Source organism: Lepisosteus oculatus, chromosome 7 (genome assembly GCF_040954835.1).
Source record: "Lepisosteus oculatus isolate fLepOcu1 chromosome 7, fLepOcu1.hap2, whole genome shotgun sequence".
Taxonomy (NCBI): domain Eukaryota; kingdom Metazoa; phylum Chordata; class Actinopteri; order Semionotiformes; family Lepisosteidae; genus Lepisosteus; species Lepisosteus oculatus.
In genome coordinates, this window is record NC_090702.1 from 56,171,899 (window position 1) to 56,198,949 (window position 27,051).

At 47.5% G+C, this 27,051-nt stretch overlaps 1 protein-coding gene and 1 long non-coding RNA gene across 2 annotated transcripts in view; one reads left to right on the forward strand and one right to left on the reverse strand.

The window, feature by feature from the left end:
- tmtc1 (transmembrane O-mannosyltransferase targeting cadherins 1) overlaps positions 1-18,269 on the reverse strand; it is a 128,605-nt gene extending 110,336 nt beyond the window's left edge. The window contains exons 1-4 of the mRNA XM_069192869.1: positions 17,986-18,269; positions 11,694-11,871; positions 2,552-2,625; positions 217-393 (exon numbers count right to left, since the gene is read on the reverse strand). Of these exons, the coding sequence (XP_069048970.1) occupies positions 217-393; positions 2,552-2,625; positions 11,694-11,871; positions 17,986-18,269 (713 nt within the window). The remainder of the gene's footprint in view (positions 1-216; positions 394-2,551; positions 2,626-11,693; positions 11,872-17,985) is intronic.
- LOC138240841 (uncharacterized) lies at positions 16,319-26,900 on the forward strand. The gene is made up of 3 exons (XR_011190123.1): positions 16,319-16,848; positions 17,187-18,771; positions 23,953-26,900. It is a non-coding gene; the product is annotated as an uncharacterized lncRNA (long non-coding RNA).
- Positions 26,901-27,051: the final 151 nt, after the last annotated feature.

A 27,051-nucleotide genomic window follows, 5' to 3' on the forward strand; every position in this document is an offset into this window, starting at 1 on the left:
AATCGCAAGAATGATCCAGCTCTCCAAACTCCCTGCTGCTCCTGCCTGCAAACGGGACTCCAGATCTCTGCCTCCACTTCCTCAGAGCAACAAAGCCCCCAGGAAGACAACAGTCAAAAGTCATTGCTGCCAACAAACAATAATTAAAGAATCGATGTCCTTGGCGAAGGAACAAACTGATCCAAACAACCAGAAAAGGTTCTACAAGCGACTTACGAAACAAGCGGTTTCTGACAGATCACCAGCACGTCGTACACCACGCACACCCCGAACACTGTGACGCCCGTCTCCTTCACCAGCATCGCGCACGTCCCCAGGAGCAGGCTGAGCGCCAGCCAGCCCGCGGACACCGTGGGTGGGAAACACTCTCCGGATCCCCTGTGATCCACGCACCTGCGCAAAAGGAAGAAAACGCATCACTGAGGGAACCAGAGGAGCATCAAAACTGCATTTTCAGGGCAACCACACCCTTGAAAATCGGCCATGGGTGTCAGAGGGTGCCAAGGGACTTCTTCTTTCAGCCGAGCGAGAAATGATACAAGTTTGTAAAAACTAAATGAATACAGCAATAGCTTCACAGCACTGGAGCCCTGGGGACAGTTCCTGGGGTGCTGTCTGTGTGGAGTTTGTATGTTCCTCTCAGGTTTGGTCCAGAGGTATACTACTGGGTGAACTGGCGTCTGGGAAAAGCGGACGTGTGCGTGTTTTTGCGTCTGCGCATGACCAGCGTTGACCCTGTCCTGACCTTGGCCTGTTGCATGCTGGGACAGGCTCCAGCTCCCCCATGACCCCGGATTGGATAAAGCGCTAAGGAAAAGGATGGATGGATAATACAGAAATAACCATGCGTTTACAGCGATATTCACTTAAAGAAAATCTGCATATCACCGAGCATACAAAATTGAGTTTAAGTGTTTCAAGATTCTTTGGACGACTGTAGTTGTTCACAGCTGTTATTATAATTGTATGGGAACAAGTAATAGGTTTATTCCATGCTGAAAAAAAGAAGAAAGAGAACACAACGTTTTGGCCGTGGAGCCTTCTTCAGGCGTGAAGAAGGCTCCACGGCCGAAACGTTGTGTTCTCTTTCTTCTTTTTTTCAGCATAGAATAAACCTATTACTTGTTTCTTTGCAGCCTACGCATGCTGATGCAGCTCCCACCTGAACATTATAATTGTATTATAATTAATATTTATAATTTTATATAACTGATTTTACAACTCCAAAACAGTTCTTAAATGGCATTTATATATAGTGCCAAAGGATCCCCAAGTGCTACAGATGTATGAGGGGACCCTCTTCACCACGTTGCTCCAGGTTCGGGGTACCCCTGTAGTCAGGGCTGGGCTGCGCCCCCACATGCTGCAGCAGCTCATCTGCAATCAGGCCTGTGGAGTGGCCCTGGCACTGCTAGGAGGAGCAGAAGGACTAAGTCTTTATTATTTCACCCAGGTGAAGATCCCAAAAAAGGAGAAATATCAGGAGTGCGTTCCAGTTACAGCTCCCGACAAGCACACTCTTCAGAGTGGAGAGAGTGGCAGCAGAAATAGGTCTGCTCCATCCGAAAGAGAATGATTCCAGTCACACAAAGAGATGATAATCCCAGTGGCGGAGGGAGAGGAATTATGTGAGAAGGGAGCTGATGTGACACAGGCTCCTGATGTTCCCTTCCGAAGCCCCCAGCCAGCCCGCGGCTCTCCAGGGAGAGCGACCGGCTGTGGCTGCCGAGCCTCACACTAAAAGCCAGTAATTTACCACCGCCAGCCTCTGTAACATGAAGTCATTGTGTCGATTCAAAGTCCAAGAGTTTTACTGGCACTGGTCATGAATTGCAGTGTTACCAGGACAGAAGCTATTAATAGAACGTTTACAGACATTTAGAGTGGAAAAAAAACCCAAACATTTACAGACATGGCGTTAGCGTGAGAAGGGCTCAGTGCCTGCTCCCCAGGTTGCGACAGGAGATCTCGCACTGGGCCGCAGCTGCACAACTGCTGCAGGACGCGGTTCTGATTTTGGCAGGAATGGGAATTCTGGGATTAGACTTGCAAATTTTGGTAAAGAATGTTTAATATTTCTAGAAATTTAAATGCATGGCTAAAAACTTGCCGCTGTGCTATTAGTGACAGATTTACAAGCTCGCGTTGATCTTTTCTAAACACGGTTTGTCTTTGTATAGGATTGTGTGCTTTGTACAGGATAGCACACACCGATGTACAGTAGGCAGGGAGCGAGCTTCTGTCGCTGCCCCGAACCCCTGCAAAGAAGGATTGGCTACTCTGCTGGCTGCCGATGGGTTTTCTCAACCTCCAGCGCAACCTAATTAAATCAGAAAATAGTAATTAAGCCAGGGGTTCCCTTCACTGAGCCCTGCAGTCCAGATTATAGATGCCTCCTAGTATTTCTAGGAAGTTCATTACATTGAAATGGTTCGATAAAGCGCTGCAAAGAGCCACGTTATTCAGGGAAGCTCTTACTCGATATCCATTTTCGCCATTCGTGCAGGTAATTTGTCCCCCGTAGGCAAATTCTACAAATTGAAAGACTTACCTTGTGTAGGAGAGAAATGTCAGAAGGAACAGCAAGCACGCCAGAACATCCGCTCTCCCCACAATTCCAGATACCTGTGGAAGAAATGTCCATTTAATTTCCTGCACCGAGACAGTGATGAAGGCTTGAGGGCCGGGCGTCGCTATTTCAGGCGTGGCTGTGGCATGAGGACAGGTCTACCTGCCTGCTATTTACCGTCAGCAGGCTCGAAGCGGCGCAGTGTCTGGAGAGACTCCCACTGCGGACCCCCCCGCATCAAACTGCGATGCAAATCTCACTGCGCTGCTCTCGCGGAGAGACAGAATCTGGCGAGGCAACACCAGGAAAAACAAACATTCTCTCGTGCACTTGGCGGGACCTGCGATTCGATCTGTGCTGCCGGCTATCTCACTATCTCTGCGTTTTGAAAATGTCCAGATGGAGTCTGGTGAGATGCAGCATCTGAAAACCGCACAGAACCCCAGTTCTCACGGTCTAGAAACCAGGCCAAAACCTTAGTGTGGTTTCCTCCACACAATTTTCTAAAATTCTCTGCAGCTTTGCAGATCAAAACGTAAAGAAAGTACCACTGGAGAACCACTTTCCATTATCTAAACCAGCCTGCGCTGAGGTCTTGAGAGGGAAACAGAGGTGTTGCCTCATACAGCTCGATGGGACGGAGCAGTGGCTCTGTGGCTCAGGATCTGCGCCTGTGGCTAGAAGGTTGCCGGTTTGCATCTACTCCGTTGGGCCCCTGAGCAAGGCCCTCAACCCCAACTGCTCCAGGGGCGCCGTATAAATGGCTGACCCTGTGCTCTGACCCCAAGCTTCTCTCCCTGTCTGTGTGTCTCATGGAGAGCAAGCTGGGGTCTGCGAAAAGAAATTCCTAATGCAAGAAATTGTATCTGGCCAATAAAGTGATCTTATCTGTGGAACCAGTGGAGAATCTTGCTGCACAGAACACGTCACTACAGGGAATGCAGACTACCTTTCAATTAAATCAAACTGTGATACTTCCACCAGCACTGTTTCACAGCGACTTTCTCTTTGCCCCACAAAGTGTGAGAAAAATGGAGATTTGCCATCAAGCTGCACTCTGGCTGCAGCAGGTAAGACCGGTCGACGAGATGTCTTCTTCACGTCTCGAGCAAGAGAGCATGCAGAGCTTCTCCTCCCAGCCTGCCCCCTGCGAGGCTGAGCTGGCGTCCCAGCCGCCTGTCCCTCAGGGGTTGCTTTGAGAAGGGAGTCACGGCGGTCCTCGGGGGACGGACTCCCACTGGCTTCAGCAGAACGGCACTGCACTGCGGCTCCTCCCGTCTGCTGCCGCACCAGCGCGGCTAAATCAGGCCCCAGAGCCCCCTGGTTATACCTCCATGTGGCACTTAACACAACAACAACTCGTGTACAAAGTGTGACCTCTGTCAACACCAGACTCCACTTTGGTTTTTGCAAATATCACCAGTTTTCATGGTTACACTTCACATTTCCGTAAAATAAACAATAGGCCTGTTGGGAGTGGCTTCTTAAAGGTACTCATTCAGATCTTGACAGTAACATTTTAAAAAACAAACCTCAGTGCTGGATTAGAGACTCTGAAGACCATTGTGGGGAAAGGGACACTTTCTAATAGCACACTGCTCCTCAACGCTCTGCAAGCACAGTGCACTGCAGATGGCATTGGAGGTGCAGATTCATGATGAACGGGAATGTAGTGGATGTCGTGGGCAGAGATTTTCCTGTCCTCTCCGCTAAGCAATGTGTTCAAGCCTATCTCCCCCCTCTCTGTGTGCACTCCTCAGAAGGACTACTGTTGCTTACAATAGATGGCTTTGCTCCACAGTCTTACAATCCAGCAGAGCACTGCTGTGACCCGTCAGTCTGATGGCAGAGGCAGTATGCACAGCCTTCCCTCTTAACTAACGAGTGCACTCACATCTGGGAGCAATCACTAGCCGAAACACGTGAAAATCCAGCACATTGCAAAGAGATGCCTTGTATGCATTTCTTGTATAAAGCCAATTCCTGCTTCTGACTAAGGTTTTCCACTCTAGGTACAGCTCATGCAGGTTTACAGGTCTGCACAGCTGGAAGCGCTTTCAGTTGCTGTTGCTGAACCTTTGATCTCCTGGCTTATGAGCAAGAATTTTCCTTAGACTTTACAAGATGGGCTCTGGCTCAGCAGGAGAGTAGATATTTCCTCTGGGCACACAGTGCAGGGTGCAGCGCTTTTGCATGATTACTCACCCCTGAGGTGTACACAAAGCTAGGCTTCACAAGACACAGCAGAGGAGACAGAGGGACTGAACTGTCCTAGAGTTAACCATAAACTATTTTATATAGCACCTTTAAAAGTGGCTTCTCAGTGCTTTACAGAGAGAAACAAAGATACACAGGGAGATGAGATAGCAGAATTACACAGTTACAATGAGAGTTTGAATATAGTAGGAAAGCAAACGGGGTACACAGATCCAGTTTTAAATAAACGTCCTTCTGAAGAAGAATTTCAGAGCCTTGGTTTGAAGGTGCTCAGGGAAAGTGACTCTGATATTTATAGGGATAGAATTACAAGGTTTTGGGGCGCAGCAGGAGAAGACCCCGTCACCTATAGAGCGAAGACAGGCGAAGAGCGAAGGTTGTGAGGTGGGGAGTAGGATAGTAGTAGCTCAGACAGGTCCAGAGGTGCCAAGCCACGCAGAGCCTTATAGGTGAGCAGGAGGATTCTGAAGTTGACATTAAAACCTGACAGGAAGCCAGTAAAAGTTCGGCTCATCTTCTCGAGTGACCGTGTGCTGAAGGGCCCTGATGGCTGTAGGGACCAGTATGCAGAATGAAGCCGGGTAGCAACACTGACTGGCTGGGCTGAACCTCCCTCAGAAGAGCTGGGTCTTGTACTCGGCCAAGAACTGTGCACCAGCAAGACCTTGTATGTAACGTTAAAAGGCGGATTATTAGACCAGTAAGGGAGTCTGAAACAAAGGCCTTGCTCCTCAGGGGCACTGCGTCTGTACTAAAGACCTTCAGCTGAAAAGGAGCGCGAGACTGGCTTCATACTTCCACACTGGAACAGCCCTGAGGGGCTCAGACATGAGAGGCTGACTATTTTCATGCAAATCTTCAGATCTCAATGTGGGTTTGCGGCCATTTTGACAGAAAAGCAATTTAAAAAAAACTTTGCGTTCTTTGCCAGATATATGCTGCAGACATCTACCATTTTAGAAACATTTCAAAACGGAATGAAATCAAGTTTAAACCACTGTAGCTCTAGAAGGAGCCCTTCGGGTGCCTGCGGATGTGTTACAATGTGTGTTACAGTATGTGTCTGGGAGCAGGGAGCAGGAAGTGATGTCATGTCTGTGACCTCGGTCCCAGTCGGTGTAGAGCTCTACTCCAGCCCAAGACCTAATTAACTCTCCCCAGGACACCCAGTTTGGAGGCAGAGTGGAGTTCAATGTTGTCTAGAGAGCGGGGCTGTGGGGCTCTGAGCCCTTGAACCCTGGCAGGGGCGGAACAGGGCAGCAGCCCTCACACTGGGGCAAAGTAGAATCAAAGGAAGCAAAACCGTAGAGTAGCCAAGGGCTCCCGGAGCCAAATTATCAACACAGGCTTGTGTGCCCTTACCCCAGCAGGAGAGCCCAAACCCAGTGGCTTCACAGGGAGAGAGACTCGCAAAGCTGATCTGTCCCCACTGAACGACTCCAAACCACCTTAAACACCGCCCTGATGGGTGACCAGGACGGACCGAACGCTTACCCCATGAAAATGTGGATAGGCATCTGAATTCTTGTCCTGTAGCCATCACTTGAAATAACGTGGGACAGTAAAAACAAAGAAATTTCTGTGATTATAAGATCTTTTCTAAAATTGAGCTTCTCATTTTCCAGATCATCAGCCAACAGGGAAGACATTCATAATTCATCTGCTACTGACAAAGATCCGTCCGTCTGCGTCCCCTCTCCAGGCCGTGCATCTGCACTCCTCTTCACTTATTCAAGAGCTGGAGCACCGTTACCGGTCCTGTGGCCACCAGCTGTCGCAGGGTCATGTTACTGCATCCCTGACGACACAAGCCAGCCTGCTTGAGCCGGTGGTGGAGGGGGCAGTGAACTCTGACTCTCCAGCCACCGTCACACCGACATCCACGTTCCCTGACAAAGCAGTCGGTTTTTAGACTCCAGAGGAAGACTGCAGTACAGCAGGCCTCCTGTTCAGGGAACCAGGCAATGCCAACTCATTATAAAACACCACCACCCACACCTTCCTGCACGGCTATTCTGCTTATTAATTAGACTGAAATCAAGTGATCTCTCTTCACCGTATTGAACTGACGAACCAGTAACCTCAAAGAGCCTGCCAATGGCATAACCAAGCTGAATCACAAAAGGAAACCTTCCGTTTTCCAGGAAAACAATGCCCCTTTCCAGCTGGTCCCAGCAGGGAGTAGTGTTCTGTTAACACTGATTTGTACCGTGATCCCAATTAATTAAACAATGTTATCACAGGTTCGTGAAAGTGAAGGAAAAGAGCTAACGATCTAGTATTCATTCAGCACTAGTGGCTCCAATGGTTGTGCAGCAGAGATTATAGTCCCACGTATTCAGCAGTGTGAAAACAACCCTATACAGAGCATACCGTAGGAACAGGGTGACAAGTTTTACCCCAGCGCTTCCCAGCCCCGGTTCTGTAGGAAAACCGTCTCTATCCCAGCTCTTCCCAGCCCCATCCTGGAGGAATACTATGTCCCTTTTACTTAATTTGTTTCTTCAGTGAGTCTCTAGCATCAAAATGCACAACTTCAAGGCTACTGTTTCGAATACTTCAGCTCAGTTCACTGGCTGTTATGTTAATGGCAGCTCTTACAGTGAGTTAACAGATGAACAGACATAGGTGAGAATGACCCTGGCAGACACACCCACTTCTTAAAAGTGGAAAATAAAATAAAAATGTGGCCCAAATATTAAGTTAGCCTGTAATGAGGAGCGCCACTGGGCTAAAAGACCAGGAACCACTGCTACAGGATTTATATTACAAGCCAGCAAAGTCCTGCTTGGACGTGAAGTTCAAACCTGTATTGCTGGTTCCACAAACAATAGTTAATTTTTATTTAAGGTGTGTTAAGTATAAAGTGCACTGTTGTTCAGCGGTTAATGCTGGCAGCTCACAATCTTGGGTGTGACTGTAGACTGGGGATCCTTCTGTGTGACGTCTGCATGTTGCTGACATGGGCGGGCAGAGTTAAGCAAGAGGAAGCCATTATCCTGAACTTAAGTCTCTTTTAGACTCTGCTGGGATCTGTTTTGCCTGGTGAGACCCCAGAGTACATATACTTTTTTAAATTGTTACATTAAATGGGAGTGCGTTTTGTATTCTGGCCATTAGCTCGTGCAAGCAGATGTTTCAGTCTTATTTTGTCGGCTGTTCTTTTACTCTGAAACCACAGTGGAGATGAAGGAAACGTGCAACATTACAACTAGAGCCAGAGCTTGGCTTCATACCAAGATGTTCCATCCATTTGTTTACAATATTGAATATTTAAGACTATATAAGGCTAGTGTTACTATTATATATCTCACAGTATTTACAGTATGGTAACCATATACTGTTTGTGATGTATATTTAAAATACCCTGAAGCAGCACTTTTACTTATGTGTGAAAAGCAGCATTCAGTTCCACATAGACAAGTTGTTGAGGGAAAAAAAAAGTAAAGAAATTACACTGAGGCAAGGAAAAAAGGCTTAACTCCCAGAGCTGTACAATGAAGCTCGCAGAAAGCAGCAGTTGAAATCCTGGAGTGTAATGAACTTAAAAGGTGTGTTTACAGGCCACACTTGCACCACAGCCGTAATTTGACTAATTAGACTTTTTGATTTTCGACACAACACTACATTTAACACCATAGTTAGCTTACACAAGCCTGGAGTGTCTTTCTGGAGCCAATGCAAAGAGAATGTTTTGGAGCTAAAAAGTAAAATATAAATCAGAGGTGTTTACAGTTTGTCATTATTTTAGCAGATGGTTCAGACAAAACCTTACTTTCACTTCAGCTTATTATAAACCTCACCCATGGACTCCAGCCCGGCTTTGGTCTTTTAGTAAAACTGATTTTCATGGTCTGTAAAGATGTCGGGTTTAAAGGCAAACCCCAGAGGGGGTGGGGTAGCTCAGGCCTAGCTGCCGTTCTTACCCAGTGTGAAGGAAGTTAATTTATAAGGTCCAGTTTGCCAGACACTGGTCTATGTCAAACTCAGCCAGCTCAACTTGCAGAGTCTAAACAAACATGACAAGACAATTTCTCACTGGCACTCCTGCGCCAGGGGATAGGCTCTTACTGGTCACGCATGATCTGCAGGAGCTCAGCAGAGGGAAATTGGCCAGTAAACTATGCTAATTTACCTTGCAGTGGCTAGCGCAAAGGAAACTGGCATGCCCTCACACAGAAGGAAGAGCTAAAATACCACATCTGTTGTCGCATTAGCAAGGACACAGGGGCTACAGGGTCACAGGCGTGATGGAGATGGACAGAAGGCGTTCAGACGTCACACCAGAGACGGGAGCTGAGCAGGGCAAGCAGGAGAATCTGTGATTTTTCTTCAACTCTGAGCCATTTTTAAAAATCCAAGACAGTAAGGCTCGGAGGCTCTGACAGTTTAAAAGATGTGACATTGGTGAATATAACGGCTATAATTATAATCAATTATATTTTAATTATGTGAGCATACCATCTTACCAATTGGTTCACCTGGTCAGCTTGTCTCTTGACAGAAAAATCGCAGTTCTGTCACAGCCAATGAACTGAAGGCCCAACAAAGACACCTATCGTTGTATCCTTGTGGAGCACCAACAGTCTGGACCCTAATGAGGGGGAAACTCCGATCTGTGCACATGTGAGAGCTGTGGACAGTGCTGCCCAATCAGTGTCCGTACGGCATGAACCCACTCCACACACACGGAGCCCCCCTTTAAGGAAGGGCCAGTTTGGCGTTCGCACACGAGAGAACCGTTGTTGCCTTTATTGCTCGAGCTCATGCTCACTGTTGGCACTGCGAAGAAACGTCAAGCAGTAACAAACACCCAGAGAGGCGTACAGGCCCAGGAGGAGGCCGGCCGGCCGCGGCGTCTCTCTAGATCGGTCACGGGTCAGGAGCGACGCTCCCGGCCACATTCCCACTCCGTCACGAGGAAAAGCAGCGCCGCTCTCAGAGATCCATGGAGCAGGAGTTCAGTTTGCAGGAGGAGGAAAAATACCTTTGTTCCCAAAAACAACTAGCCATTTTAAAAACGTTGTTCTTTTTAGAATTAATCAAAAAGCAAAATAAAAACAATGTTTGGGAATGCCATGAAAAAATGCATTCGTTTTGAGAAATAGTTACTCCGGATAGAGATCTGAATACAGATTAGTGAATACTCAAATTGTGGTGATGTCATAAGCAGATCCGTATTAGAACTACTGCTCTTTCTAAGTAATATTAATGATTGAGATTCAGGTGTAGCTCAAACTACTCAGTTTCACCAATTCTATCCAATTGGGAGGATTAGCAGAAACACTGTACTGTAGATGCTGCTAAAAAACTCCTAACCACTTAGACCCCATTCAAGTGGCAGGTGACACTTAATACAGACAGGTGAGGAGTGCTACATGCAGTTACCAATAAGTTGTACTTTAAATACAAAATGGGACAAATAAGGCCAATGCTGAACTGGAAGAAGCCACATATTAGAAAGACTCTTTATATTGTTTATATTAATGCATCATTTACATCATGGGAAAGCAATAAAAATACTAGGTTAAAGCTAAATGCATAGAACCGAAATCAAGCAATGTTAAAAGTTGCACAATGTACTACTGAGCAATACAACATTTACAATAGTGTACAAAATTGGTCACCAATTTATTTTTAAAAATCCCCCCCCCAAAGGGCAACCAGATGGGGCTTAAGAGAATGTCCTACACTAACAGGCTGAAAAGCTTCAGTTCCTTCAGTCTTTAAAAAGGGATACTCAAAATTCTCAGAGGCACTGGACATTACCCCAGTGGAGACTAGTGGGAAGTGTTACAACCCAGAACAGGAGACATTTACAGAAAGGATAGCTGCAGTCTGCAACAGTCCAAGTTGATAACAGTTTATTTCAGGAACGGGCTGGATGAGATCCTCAGATCAATTATCTGCTAGCAATCAAACATGTTAGATGGGCTGAATAGCTTCTCATCTTAAGCTCTTAAACAAATTGAACAACAATGCCTTTATTTCATACAGCTTGGAGTCTGATCTTGATGTGAGAAATGCCTAGCAGGAAATTTCCTTGCTTGGCTACATGTGGAAATGAATGGTACTTATTATTTTAGCCAATTACAGTGCTGGGAGTTTCATTTTCTACCTGTGATAGGAGAAAAAGCCTGGATTTTGTTAAAGTGCTCATGTGATAGCTGGGCACTGTACCCCAGGCATCTGCAAGATGGGCTCTACGAGGACTGTCCTCGCTGATGTACAGCATGTTCCCAGTGAGGGTTCAGCACAGGGCTGCTGTACAATCAGCTCCCACTGAAAGCAGATATCAGGCTGCACAGTACCTGCTTTCAGTGGGGGACTTATCGCACGAGTTGTGCTGCACATTATCCTGATCCTTTTGAACAGCCACTGGCAACAACACTCTGCTCGCCTGCTCCGTTTTGCACATGCTGTAACCTGAGAGTTTACTTTCATTTTTCTTGCTTGAATGTGCTTCCTGAGTTTGCTCACACCTTTGTACCAACTGTGCAAAGCTGAATTTCAATTCCAGAGAGAGGGTGCACACTTGGCAAACCGTCTTCTTCAAAGAAATGTTACAAAATGTTAACATCGACCCGGCAAACATGCTTTTAATTTCCAAAATGTCGTAATTCTGTAATGGAGTGCTTTCAGGAATGCAAGTTTCTTGTGCACGAGTTTTTTTTTCCCCAACCACAGGAAGTTGTAGGTCGGCCAGATGTGGTGGAATATGGCCAGCATGCATATTACTGCTCTTCTCTGGAAACCTGATGTTATCTCTCGTTCTCACTGAATAGAGTCTGCTGTGACGTCTTACCTAGTGCCCGTTCCCCACCCTCTTCCTGTGCTCACAAAAGGAATAAAAATAGCATTTCTATTCCTGCTAGCAAGCAAGGGCCTGAAACATCTGGACACTCACAGCTTCTGTGTGCACGGGATGGACAGCGAACAGCAGAGCGGTGAGGAACGCCAGCCGCCTGTCCTGGAACACGGTCCTCTCGCAGGCGAGCATCAGCAGGGCCGTCACGGCGCAGTGCAGGAGGACGTTCACCACGTGGAAGTACAGCGGCGTCATCCCTCCCAGCAATATGTTCAACCTAAAAGCACGAAAGAAAAAGACGCGTTTTTCATCCCTACAGCCATCGGCAACATGAGCCGGAACATTACCAATATCAACACTCTCCATCAGAACCGCGCGTCTCCTCGGCAGGAGAGCATAATTGCAAAAAAAAAATCTAGCTCAGAAGGACCTCATTAAGGAAGAAGTTTCTTTATGGCCTTAAGGATATTGCAAATGGAACGAGGTATCGTTTAGGCAGAGAGAACATGCCATGGGTAGCAGTAATTGCCAAGCTCCTCCAGAGGAGAAGAGAGCCATCAGGGAAGAGCACTGCTGATCCAGCAGTGATGGGTGTCGGCTTCAGTGGGATTTTTCATTAACACAGACACAGGCGGCCCAGCCCTGCAGGGCTCCGAGACGCATGTATTATATGGAGCTGACCATCAACCTTTAACATTTCAGCCTTCTTCGGGTGTGAAGCCGATACACTGCATTTCCTTTCTTCTCTTTTCAGCAGAGAATAAACCTTTACTTGTTCCTTTGCAGCCTGACACATGCTGACGCAGCTCCCTACTTGAACTACTTCAACCTTCAACAATGTCTGTTTAGCGGAGGAAAGGCTCATCAAAAGACTCTCAGGCCAGAGTTGGACTGCTTACAGCATTTCAGACTACTGGATTAATCAAGCACAGCCAGTGTTAATTGTATTCAAAGTGCACACACGTGTGTCGGAGAGGTCTACAAATGTCTCTGTATTTGCTTTCCTCAGGCGTGCTCACTGTGTGTCCCTTTCTCACAGAACTCATAATTCACTTCTACAGGACAGTACAGGAGTAGCATTTTAAAAGGTACCCATTACTCTTGTTCACTCTTATTCGCTATATTGCATATCCCAGAGACACCGCTTTTTGAACACAGAAAGCTACAGGAGAAAGGAACATAAGAATGGTCACACAACAGGAGTGGCAGCTGGGTTCATTTAGCACATATGGTGATGAGCAGCTAATTTACACGAGGACATTGCTAAAGACTGGGTGAGATCCGAGTACCAGCTAGACCGCAAGACTGGGCAGCTTGTCCCGTACGCCCACAGCTGCTTGTGTAAAGGCATCTCCCTGGACCCAGAAAACCTAAGCCACATAATCAAAATCAGGCATCACTGCCGGGATGTTAAACTGAGGTTCTGACTACTTGGCCATGATCCTAAATACCGTGTTCGGAAGAGTAGGGGTAATAAACCTCATAAACACAGTGTCCTGACTAAACTCAACCCCACTCCTGACTCGCATCCCTAAAGCTCCCCTTAATTCTACTAGTGAAGCAGTTTCTCATGCTGGGCATCACAGTGGCTCTACAGACAGGTTACACACTCGTGGGAAATGACGTACAGTAAGCCCACCCCTACATATAAAGGGCTTTGATACGAAAGGCGCTGTGTGGCAGTGGTGGTGGTGTAGTTGTACTGATAGGGCCCCTCACAGTCCTCTTTGTTCCAAATGAAAAAGGTTCACTTCCTCCACCCTGCCAGTGCAGGACATTCCTTTAATGAGCATGTACTGTATCTGGCTGCTGCTCTGGGATCAGTCCACAGAAGAGCAAGGTCTATTTTGTGACCTGATGACCACAATTTACATACAGTAATATTCTAAATGTCATTTTACTGCCGCACTTGCAATTTTCACCCTGCAGACCCCCATTTAAAATGCTGTATTTTTGCCGGCATGTCCTTACACTCTGCTTGACTTTCCTTTGCTGCCACACATCATATAGAACACGCCGCGTCAACATAGAGTCCGAAATGTTTCCCAGAAGCAGCCTCCTGATGTTCTGTTCTTAGTCGACGGCCCTGATCCCTGCATCTAGAACTCCACATTAAATAGCACCTGCCAGGTGTTCGCAGGCTTTTGCTATTATAATCTGTTGATTGGACTCTGAACTATACCCTTTAGCTTTAAAATATACTCAGAAGGTCAGAAAAGAAACTAATTAATTCAAGGCCCCTTTCGTATCTGGATTATTTTTTGTGAAAGTGAGAATTCTACTAAAGCATGAACTAAATCTGATTTAAAGGTATTTTTAGAAATCTCTTTGTAGTGTACAACTCAAAGTTCCCAAGTACAGAAAGCAGGATATTTGCTAACACGTGTTCTTAAATGTGCTGTAAATCAAAAAACAAAAACACAATATCTATGAATCATGGAGGAAAAACAACCCGTTTCTGGTTTTTACTGACAGGGCATAGGTTCATTTTATTTTGCAGTACTCCGCACATCCATTATCAGAAAGCTGCTTATTCCTTTCTGTGCTGCTGCTACCTGGAGCCTATTTTCCTGATATTCATCAAATCCAATTCTTTTGCACAAAAAAATAACGCTGATGTGGTCATGCTGTAACAACTCAAGGTTAATGGTTGCTAACAACGTATTTCACCAAAGAATGTGTGAAAAGCCCTTCTATGAGGACATGAACCTCTGAAGCAAATATGTTTGTGCATAAGTGGGATTTTACCACTTCACCTGTATCAAGACAAAAACTCAAGGTTAATGAATCTTGTCTTTATGAGTAAAAGACTATCTCCCATTAATAATTACTCTAGTCTGCTTTTTGCCCGAAATAATTAGAAATGACGATGAATGTCCATACTGTAAACTACCTCTAACAAAAAGCAGAGGTGAGACTTCTGGACATTATCTTTCCAAGCAAGCTGAAAGTTTCTTTTAATGCAAAACCATTTAATCATTAAAATTACTTGTTTTTTTATTCGCCCCTTCATGCTTCCTTTCAGAAAGATCTGCATACTGAAGGAGAGTTGGGCAGGAAAGTTTAACATGCGCAGTAACCCTGGCCACGTTTTTGGAGAAAAAAAATGCCAGTCATTAGTTTAATGACTTACAGTACCTTGAATCAACCAAACACAAAGGCACCATCTGGAGAATGCCATATTATGCAAGAAAGAAGTTAAACTGTTACTAAATTTGTGATTCCACAAATTATTTTTTTTACTTCATATAATTTAATCAGACAACCAAGTATGAATATCAGCTTTAATAAGATAATGTGTGTCTGTCTACAGGAGACATCATGAAATTACTCACCATCACAAAATAATCAATTCCTAATGCAATAACATTGTATATGGCTAATAAAGTGATCCTGTCTTATAAACTGGCTATAATTATTGGTCAGAAAATGAAAACTGTTTTAAGGCATTCTCTGCTTTTAATGATTTACAGAAATAAAACCAAATGGAACCTCAAGCACTCCTTTAATATTTTTGAACAAGTGAGCCCAGAACATCTCGGTTTTGTGCTCTGTTGGCTCAGCCCCAGACTGTCTGGAGGACATTAACTGCCAAAGGAAATCTCATATGACCCACATTCCCCAAAAAGAATTTAAAATACACCTTACCTACACCTGTTAAACCATCAGCCATTAACTCTGGTCCTCAAAAGCTACATCTCCCCCACCTGGTTCTCTTTAAATGAGAAACTGCCCAAGAGCTGTTGGAAAGGATGAACTGGTTTCAACAAGCCTTGTACTACTTTCACTGCTTAACATCTTAAACTGACTGTGACAAAAACACACTAGACTGCCTGCCTGCTGGTATCTAATGGTGGTGCGCAATATTGTGAGCCTTTATCCTCAGGGTGTTAAACACTCTGTAGACACTCTGTGGTGTTCATACAACATCACAAGCCACAGACCACAGGAGGCCACAGCCCATCTGGCTAGTCAGGACACTCGAACACATTAACCCAGGAACGTCAACCAGCAGTTATCTTGAGAGAAACCAGGGCATCGACTTTAACACCTTTCTCCAGACTCCCACAACCCTTTGTGTCAAGAAGCGCCTCCTGTTCTGTTTAAATGCATGCCCACTTGGTTTTCAGTGCTGTCCTCTGTGTCATGTTTCACTGCTCATTCTGAAGAAATCCAGTTGGGTGACTTTGAAGATTTCAGCACCTGTATCAGGGCCTCTAAGTCTTTTCTGTTCAAGTCTCAAGTCTGAAGATTTTCAATTTTTTAGCCTGTCAGCATGCTAAATTCCCTTAGGCCCAGAAATGTATTAGGTCACTTTTCTTGAAACTTACCTATGCACATAAGTACCCTTAACCAGTAGCTGTGAATGGAAACACCTATCCTTTGCACACAAGAAAAAAAAATGACCCAATAGTTCCCATGTTTATTGGGAAAGCGAGCAATAAACATTACCACCAGCGATCGATCGGATCACAAGCGAGGCCAGGGAGCTGGCCCGGACCCCACCCGGACCAGTGGTAGCCTTAGTGGCACCCGGCGCCAGCCCTGCGGATGCCCGGCATGGCCAACACCTCCCATAACCCGCCGCTGGGGCCCCGCCAGACTGGCCCAGAGGCGGATCTCGTCCCAAGGGGCCGCCGAGCGACGCCCCCGTGACGCAGCCGAGAGGAGAACTCAAAACCAGCAGAGCTGCAGCGCTCAGAAACCGGGGTGGCAGTGCCAGAGCTGCAGAACGAGGGAGGTGGAGTTAAAGAGCGCAGCAGGCAGACTACAGTCTTCGCCGCCCACCCATTACCTGAAACCCAAGTAATAAACTCCTGCTGAGGGTCAGGGCCACCCGGGGCACAGAGCAGGGCACGACCTGAACGAGACCTCAGCCCGCTGCACGCCTTTTCAGAGACCCCAAAGAACCCCAGCAGCTTGCCTTTCAGAAAACGGGCGCAAACACGGGGTGAAAGTGCCCCCAGTGGCGTCCCCGGCTTGATTTACATTTGAACATCAGGTATGTGCGCCAGTTACCTGAGCCCCGCCCGCCTCCGCCTAATGAACGGACCGGAACATTCCGGACCCCAGTAAAACCCGGGAAGCCGTCCACTGGCCAGCCGAACTTCACCAGCCTGCCTCCGGAGCCAGCATCTGCAGACGCTGCCATGGAGAGGAAATGAATGCTCCCTCCCACCCACCCCGCACAGTGATCGAGCGAGAGATCCGGGAGTCATTAAACAAAACGACCAAGTACATTCTGCAGCTATCTGTAAGTACCGTACCTTGTGCGTTTATTTCTATTAAAAAAAAATCAGTCAGAAGCTGGTCCAATCTAAGCCGTACTCCTTGGAGGAGCGAACTGCGAGGAGCGACCTCGTATAACATTTAAAAGCGGGGGAAGGTGATTTGTACTGAAGATGACGTGTTCTGTGAGCTTAATGAACGGTTCTGTCAACAGAAATACTAAATCAATCGAAATGCCGGTAACCCACAGACCACATACGTCTGTAGTATTATTTCATAAATACTGTGCTCTAAATTGTACTTAAATTTGCGTCCAGGAATTATTCCAAGAATGTCACCTAATTTTACCCTCCTGTATCCTAGATGTTCGGCCGACCACAGGAATCCCCAGGCTGAGACCCGGCATAAAGCGACACGCTCTACAGAAATATCTTCCAAAGATGCGCTTTTCCAACAATTAACATACGCTTCCACATTTCTTTCAAGGGTTAAAAACGCCTTTTACACGTAGTTGTACACCCCCACCCCACAAAAACACTGTAATTGTGGTTTTAAGAGATAAGGCGCTAGGGTCTAAATAATAAAGAGCAACACGTGTTTAAAGTTGTTTTAACGGGGACGTCACGGGCAGAGCAAATCGCGTACAGCACATCACATCACATCACATCAGCCCAGCGAAAATTGCATTAATGACTTCTGAAGGACCGCGCACGGCGCTGCTGCTTACATTTGAAACGAGTTGCGAACTGCGTGCGTGTGTTTTTCTGGCAGAGATCTGGACTAAACTTGATTACCCGCTTCTACCTCGCCGCGGTCCAATAGTAAACTCCGCACCCCTGTACCCCCCCAACTTCGCTGGTTTCGGGGTTCAGGCTGTCCGCATGCGAGATGTGCGGTCCCCCTCTGCGCGACAGGGGTCTTGCAAGTCGGCGCAGGCTGGAGACGCGCTGTTGCCGTGTTTAATCGGGCGCTCCAGCTCCGTACGAGCAGCCCGGAGGCTGCGGCGCCGTGGTCATTTATAACCCGGGCACTGCCTGCGCGCCCAGGGACCGTACAGGTAGTGACCGGGGTGAGACCATCGCGACACCCCCTTCGATAGCGCGACTCCAGATGCGCCGCCGAGTGAGCGGGCGAACCGCTCCGCACACTCCACACAACTTACTTGAAAGCCAGGATACAGAGGGGTCTGTAGGACTTGTGGCTGGTGTTGTCGGCCATCCTCTTTCCCCAGAAGTCGTTGAAAAAGATATTCCTCAGACTGGAGCCGGGTCTGACATCGGGGTTGTTAACGATAGCCCACACATCGTCGTGCACGAACTCGCCTCGCAGAGAGTTGCCGTAACACAGGGCGCAGACGGACACCAGCAGAGCATAGCTCCAAACTCCTCCGCCGGGGACAGGGAGACGCCAGGGAGGGGGGGTCTCGTCTCGGCCGTGCGCTGTCATGCTCCCCCCCGCTCGGCATGCCGGTGAAATCGGTGAGGACCGGGGGAAACGCGAAGCACCATGCCCGCCCAGGCAGCGCTTCTGAGGAGCTCCTGCCCTGCGCTGCCGGAGAGGCTGCGCACCGCCGCCTCCCCGCGCATGCGCGCTGCTAATTACTACTACCTGAACTCAAACCCAATCACACCCGCGGGCTAATTGGACTCAGCTGAACCGCGAGATAAGATAACGAGTCTCCGCTAAGAGACCTAAGGGGCCTTGGTTGTCATGGGTAAGACTTTTTTTTTATTTCAAACTCAGGGGTATTTCGCTCGTGTTTTAAAGGGTACAGGTGGCGTTTTGAGTCACCTCGCTGGAATAGGCGTGACGGTGTGTTACTGACGGGCGCTCGCATATTAATGTCCTACTCACGCAGCGCGAGTCTTTCTGCTTGTGAAACAAAAAGGATGTTTTTCATCACCGTCGCATTCTCACCCTCGCAACAAGAGAAAGAATGTTTTGCTGGGTAAGTGTCACCAAAACCGCCACTTTTCCCTGGTTATTTTTAACTGTCTGTATCGCACTCATGTTGGTTTTTCGTCCCTAGCACTAGGAATTGGCAGGTGCTCCAACTTGCCGTGATCAGCCTGCAGCTCCTCATGGAATATCTTCTAATTTACAGTATGGACGTGGCTAAGAATTAATGTGTGAATGGTGTAATAGTGTTTCTTAACTGTCGATTAGAAACTGTGCTGAGCTGAGCCGTGAGCTTCATATAAATATCAGGGATGATGTGCATACCGGCAGCCGCCCACATGAGTTGCCAAAGGATTCTTGTATTCTCATCCCCGGCACCAGAGCACATACTGAGCACCTCCCAGAGAAGGGTTCATTGTGTGATACGGGGACCATATATATACACGATGCTACAGAGGGCGGAGAGGTGGCTCTGAGGCTCAGGATCTGTGCCTGTGCCTGGAAGGTGGTTGCCGGTTCAAATCCTGCAGCCGGCAGAGGAATCCTACTCCGTTGGGCCCCTGAGCAAGGCCCTTCACCCCAGCTGCTCCAGGGGTGCCATGTGAATGGCTGACCCTGCGCTCTGACCCCCAGCTTCTCTCCCTGTCTGTGTGTCTCATGGAGAGCAAGTGGGGTCTGTGAAAAGACAAATTCAATACTAATATAAGAAATTTTATATGGCCAATAAAGTGATCGTATTTCCCCTCCGCTCCCCAGCAGGCGCTGGCTGGGGTCTGGGGGTAGACGCGTCCAATGTAAGGATGTCGTGGAACTGGAGTCTATCCCAACAAGTGTAACGAATACGCCCCTGTGTATAACTGGGATCTCAGCCGCCCGGGCTGGGGGAGTTCTCCTTTAGCTCAGCCGGCAAGCTCCCTGTTGCGTGACGCCGGAGACCCGGGTTCGAGCCCAGGCAGTGAGGGGTGAACAGGCAGGGCAGGGCAGGAGGGGCAGGGGCGGGAACCCCCAGAACCGCTACACAAGCGACAGCAGCAAGGCGGGGTACATCCTGGATGGGATGCCAGCTGATCACAGGGGAGGACAGACGCACAGACACACGCACACTAACTGCAGAGCCAGTCTTCCAAGAAGCCCGTTAACCTAACGAAACTGGGGCAAGCTGCAGAAACCCACATGAACACTGGAAGAACGAACATACAGACCCCACACCCAGGTCTGGAATTGAGCCCAGGTCCAAGCACTGCAAGGGAACAATGCTAACCACTGCACCATAAAGCCTCCCCTCTGCGTAATAATCACTCTCATTATTATAATAATCACTATAATTCCTTGCATTTACAAAGCATATTACATATAGAAGGGAACTCACACTCACTTCATCCACTACTGAAGTGCAGCCCCTCCTGGGAGACACACAGCGGCTATTCTGCACCAGCAGCCCCACCTGGGAGACACACAGGGACCATTCTGCACCAGCAGCCCCTCCTGGGAGACACACAGTGTTCATTCTGCACCAGCAGCCCCACCTGGGAGACACACAGGGACCATTCTGCACCAGCAGCCCCACCTGGGAGACACACAGGGACCATTCTGCACCAGCAGCCCCACCTGGGAGACACACAGGGGCCATTCTGCACCAGCAGCCCCACCTAGGACACACACAGTGTTCAATCTGCACCAGCAGCCCCACCTGGGAGACACACAGTGTTCATTCTGCACCAGCAGCCCCTCCTGGGAGACACACAGTGTTCATTCTGCACCAGCAGCCCCTCCTGGGAGACACACAGCGGCCATTCTGCACCAGCAGCCCCACCACACATCTCAGCACTAAACACAGCGTGTGACTCACCATTTGAACTAAGGGGGAAGTTTAGAAGCCCAGAGTATCATTTAGCCAAGACAGCAGAGTTGACCAAGTAGTCAGGACCTCGGTCTGGCATCTCATCCAAACAGCGGCATCTCCGCATCTCAGCACAGTGCCCCAGTCTGAGGCACTGGGCTGGACCACCGTAGCAGTACAGGTTTATGGACACTTGTATTTTAAATAATGGGTACAAACGAAAATCTTGGTTCTAGAGTATAAAAAGCAAATATTATTCCATGGTTATTATTCTGGTATTACTCAAAACGCAGAACCGCAATATTGCTGGTGTCCCCTTGTGGTCATGCTAGGTATTGCAAGCAGCTACAAGACAAACGGAAAAAACTAAAGGACAGCTCTTCATTCTGTTTTCCTAGAAACCGGCTTTATTCAATTTTCCGTTTCTAAGATCGTGTGCCGTTGATTTGGCCTGAGAAACGGGTCATCGGGTATTTTTCGACAAGTGTGCGTGATCCGTCGAGGTCTAGCCTTGAGCCACAGTACGAGTGTCAGAGACTGCAATGACTGCGAAGCCGAAAGATCAAGGGCTTTCAGCGCGACGGTGTTTTTGAAAGCTGAGACATTGCAGGAATCTCGTCCTGTGTGAGAAAACGCGGTGCCTTTCCGCGGGCGAGCGAGCTTCAAGCCGAAAGGAGAATGAAACCGAGTCACCATTTCATCTCTACTCGCATACTTCAACAGTGTTGCCGATATTACCTGTGTTTGAGTGAAAAGGAGAAGCTTTAATCAGCCATTGTTTCGTTTTTAGGTAACAGGTTGATTTTTCAGAGAATTGCAGCAAGTACCCGTTTACAGAGACGGGTTCAGACAACTTGTTGCAGGTACTCTTGATGAAACCCCGGTCTGTTTTGTCCCCAGTATATCCTCCTGTATAGTGTGTGTCTAGTCGTTTTGTGGAGTCGGACTCTTCGTGACCTCATGGGCTTCGTCATGCCAGACCATATCTCAGTAGGACCTTTTAAAATTAGATTTCCAAGCTCTGTTTGTCCAGTCATAGTCAAGGAAATGAAATGTGTTATTTATGCTCACCACACACGCTGTTGTGTGGGGAGCGTTCTGGCGCACTATGGCTGCCGTCGCATCATCCAGGTGGGGCTGCACACTGGGGGTGGTGGAGGGGATCCCCATTACCTGTAAATCGCTTTGAGTGGAGTGTCCAGAAAAAAGCGCTGTATAAGTGTAAGCAATGATTATTATTAATTATTAATTATTTATAGACACCCAGCTAGGATATTCCAGCTCTCATTTAAACTGGGAGCAGTTTCCATAGATTGGCAAACAGCAGGTGTGTCTCTAAGGTACGGAACTGAACCAGGGGACTGCAGATCAGAGGGCTCAGCTCTTGGAGGGCCTAGTGTCACCTACGTTTTTAGTTACACACTTTATTTTTCTAATTATTAACTGCAAAATTGTAATACGTACAAGTAAGGACCTAATAAAGGAATACATCTGGCCTGTTTAGTTGTAGTCAGTCAATCCCAGAATCTCATTCTGTTCTGTTTCTTGAAAGAAGCCAGGGTATCAGCCTCAACATCATGTCTGGGTGGCTTGTCCCACCCTCTGTGTAAAGAAGGGCCTCCTGCTCTCAGTTCCATGTGGTTTCCAGAGTGTGAGGTGATTTATAGGTAACTAACTTTAATCAAGTGAATGTCTAACGTCATGACTGTAAAGAACCTTTGAAGAATCCTATGTCTGATTTAGAAAACAATAAGGTTCATTGTCTAATTGACTAGTTGAAACAGAAACCAACAAACACTCAGCAGACCCCTGCTGAAGACCAATTCAATTCCAAATCTTACTCACGTTCAGAATGCACTGACAGAGTCAAGCCTGTGGACTTCTTCTGAATCAATAGTGAAATACAGACCAGAGGAAGCTACAGTACTGTATGTGGAAGAGCATTTAATACTGAGAGCAGGAGACACTTCTTTACACAAAGGGTTGTGGGAGTCTGGAATAAGCTGCCCAGCCATGTGATTGAAGCCAATACACTGGTTTCTAATAATCAACAGCTGGATGAGATTCATGGACCAGTTAACTACCAAAATGGACTAACTTGCCAGAATTCATTGAAGAAAGCAAAAATGATTCATATCCTTAAAGCATAGAACATATTTACATTCACAGTAAGAGTTTGACATGGTTATCCAGGTTAATCCTTAAATCAAAGGTTGATTCTGAAAATGAAAATATCCTAGGATATGTCCACACAAGAATCATTTGGCCTATCTAATGTATTGAGTCAATTGATCCAAAATTTCCTCCAGCCGTTTCTCAAAGGAAAGCAGGGCAACGTCTTGAACAGCAGTTTCAAACAGGGTTCGTGTTTCACCGAGGACAAAATCATGCACTTCCACACAGACTAGATTGTGTTTGTACCTGTTCTTGTGGATTGGATAAGATGCTTGACAGAACAGTATAAAACTGGCGAGAGCCAAGGTGACACACAAGATAGAGGAACGTACCACAGGTGATTCAGAGCCACAGGGAGGGAGGGGCATGCAACAGGGATCGATCATCTTAAAGCACACACCATATGTATAAGGACCGGAGTGTTTATGTACATTCTTCTCTATTCTCATTAAAACGTGGACAAGTGCTTAAAAAGCAAACAATACTGGGGTGAAGAGTAAAAAGTGTGGAAGTCAAACCAGAAGCTGAGTGAGACTGGGCCTGGCCAGTACTGGGATGGCGGATCTCCAGGGAAAACCGGTTTATCCCATGCCTGCAGTCTGTGGTGTTTCTAAAGCAGTCCCCAGTGAGGTGACGGGAGGCGATGTGTTGGAGGTGCTGTCCTTCAGATGAGACATAAAATCAATTAAAACCAATTCTCGCAGCTGCTTGGTTAACCTCACTGCAAATTCCAATCTGGCTGTCATAGTCTAACTCTCCAACGTTCCCCTTAACTGAGCAGGTGAAGCAGCCTCTCTCCTCCCCTGTCCCATCATCCTTCAGCAGGAGGTGGAGTGGGTCTCCTATATACGTCACGCTTGGCAGCTCTAGCATGGACCCCGCTGTATACATGCAATAAATTATAATTATCCTTGTTATAAACAGCCAGAACTGGTGCACAGACCCCTTCTTTTAGGCATTAATAATACCATAAAGATGAATCTGAATTCACGGACAGAATAAGGATGTTGAGGGGCAGAGTTGCATTATGTTTCGGCTGTAAAGGTCATTGGCTGATATCCCGTCGCTCTGAGCTGTTTGTTGTGATAATGACCAAGTGCAAGGCATGGCAAGTTGTATTTTCACCTTTCAGTACATTGATTCCGGCTCACTGCTGGGTACCGCAGTCAGGCGGTTGAACTCTGCTTTCAGCCCGCCTCTCTGATCCTCTTTCAGAGGCTGGACGGGCGTGCTTGGGGCGGTGACAGGGGTCTGAATCATTCGGCACTCGGACCTGCAGCCACTCAGCCGCTCCGCCAGCTGACGGCTGAGGTGACGAGCCTGCCTGCCAAGACACATCAGATGGGCTGAGCAAGGCGCCTATTAGGCTCCAGGCAGGCTGCAGATTCATTAGCAGGTGAACGGAATCCGAGTCTGTGGACCTGGAGCTCAGAGCAGCAGCAGCGCTGTGACAGAACAGGCTATTGGCAGCGATGGAATGTAATCATTACACCAGGACTGCGACTCGGCAATCCCAAGAACATTCTTCTTTTTGGACTAAAAGCACCGCCAGGCCTGAATGGCTAACTACACTTACTTTCAACAGAGCCAGACGCTCGGGTAAAAAATTCCAAATCGGCTGTTTTCACACCGTCAACACGCTGTCGATTGACTTCATTGTCTTTTCAGAATTTTAGATCTTCCATTTTCCGACTGATGCCCTGGTGTGAATTGGCACAAAAAAAAAGCGCCCAGGCTTATTTCTTAAAGGCACAAACTGAAAGGGAAGATGCGAAGGACCTTTTGGAAACTGGAAATAAAACTGGGCCCTCTGTAGCGGACCCAGCCCCATGTTGAAATTAAGGCCAACAGATCAGGTCGCGGTTCCCCCTCGGCCCTCGGTCACCTTCACGAACAGCAGGTGTGCAGGGCACAGGGCTGCAGAGTCCAGCACACGTCTGCTCCAGCTGTCGTACAGAAAACATCCATGGCTGACAAAGACATGTCCCATTCGCTTCCCAAATCAGCCAAGTGCAATGTGCAAGGACATACAGGATGAGCAAACAGAACTGTATCATGAGGAAGGTGGCTGTCCATGCTGGGATGATCCTGTCCAGTGTGGAGCAGGCGCCTGGACACAGCCAGGGATGAGGTGTAGACTCTCGGTGCTTCTGTGGGAGCTTCCCCTCTCTGTCTCCTGGCCTGCTGCCTCCCAGCTGCCACTGTTGCACATTTCCTTGCAATTAAGAGGACAGCCCTCCACCCAGGCCTGCACAACGGAACAATCTGTTCTTTCATTTAGTTTAGCCTTCAGCGTCTGCCTGTGAGCAGTACAGTATCTTATTAGACAGAGAAATAATCTGCCAAAGAGCTACTACTCATAAGAAAACTATCTGCTTGGCTTGTGCCCTTATCCTGGGAGACTCACTCTGCAGGCATAAAGCAATTAACCATCTGACCTGCCTCAGTCTGTTCAACGAACCACAATTTTGGGATTGACCACTGGCCCTCTCAGGCTGAGAAATCCTCCTGGTTCTGTTCGTGAGAGGAATGGCTGTGTTCTGTCTTCCCAGCACAGGCAGGCTCCCTTTGGGACTGGCGCCCTCATTCTGCACCTGTGCTCATCGAGATCCGCCCCAGGAAAGCCTGGGGCATCCCTTCTCCTGCGACGTGTCGATTCTGTCCGAGCCAGAGAAGCTGAGGAAGGAAAATATTTTTTTCTTCCTCTATTATCGTTTAAGGTTCCTATACCGGAAAGCCAGTCTTCACGACTCAGTGTTGTCTGCTGTGGATTCTGTAGGTCTGCTCAAAAAAAAAAGTGGGGCAAATGCGAGCAAAAACAGAGCTCGATAAACTGAAGCAGCTGAATCTTGTCCACGTCATGACTTTGACACAAAAAGAGAGGATGTGCGATTGAACCGTGTGTCACTGTGTGGTTCCCACAGGAGGGCGCCACAGACGGGCACCTGCCCGAAGATGGTTATTCGTTCACACACTCTCAACTTCATGAGACGAGAGAAACAAGGGCTGCTTGTGTAAAACCCTGAGAAAACGAGGTTTTAAAACCCGGACACGCTGAACCATTCCGTTCAGGGTGCTCAAAGTAGCAACATTAAAACTACATTACAGGTTGACAAAGTGCTTTCAGCCTGTGGCAGCATTTCTCATCGGGGAAAAAAAGGCAGGCAGCCAATCTATTCTGGGCTGCTCCCTGTGTCCTCTCCGAGCCCACTGCAGACGTCTAATTTGGGTCTTTCATCTCAATCAGCGGCGTGTGCGCGGACGCCGGGCGTCTCGGAGAGGCCTGCGAAGGAAGGCGCAGGCAAATGAAGCTGAGGATTGATGGCTGCGGAGTGGTTTTGGACAGCTTCAGCATTCTAATGACTCCCGGGCCTGGCTGAGCAGCTCTCCTCAAGGGCGAGCCCAATTAGAGGACACGAAACTGACGAAATTATCCCCATAACTCCCACCGAGATACTGTCACGGCACTGGCCTCGCTTGCTCGGCTTCAGAAAGGCTGTTTTTTCTGTAGCTGTCCAAACACTAGTTGCCTCAGTGTTTATGGCGTCTGTGCTTAAGCCCCAGATCCCCAAAGCCAACGTGTAGGACGGCAGAAGCACTAAAAGATCGAAGAGTTCCACACGACAGGGGGCGACTGCAGTAAGGAACACTCAGACTTGTTGAGGTTTGCTGGTGAATGTGATGCAGTATTCTACTGAAATCACTTCAAATGTTACCGTTTCTTTTAGGCAAGCAAATCCGCCCTCTGTTTGTTGAGTATCGGCACTAACTTATTTTGTCCTGTATCTACACAACATACCTACGCTGGTGAACTGACTGCTCTCAGAACAGTCACGTGGACTTTGATGCTGCCCATACTCCCTCAACAATGACGAATCCACAGATTGATGTTATTCACTGTTGTACTAAAGAATGAGACATTTTGCATAATTCTACTCTTTTGACTCAACGTTTTTAACTCTTTGTGGACAAACAATTCTAAGGCCATTTTCCACTGATACCTGAGCCATGTGTCATCTTAAGATGACAGATAATCTTTATAGATCTGTCTCTTTCAGTATAAAAAGCAACTCTGCTGGAGTCGCAGTGCGCTGCTCATGTCATGGGTTTATAGTCACACACACACACACCTGATTGTGAACAACATGTCTTAAGATTTTAATACAGCAGCACAGTAAATATTTAAACCAATTGCAGTTATGTCATTGTTGAGTGCAAAATATTACAATGATACCATCACTTGCCTGACTATAATTAATGTAGTTACTGATGGTCATTTGTCTCCACCCAGTAGCTTGTCAATTAAAGGAATTT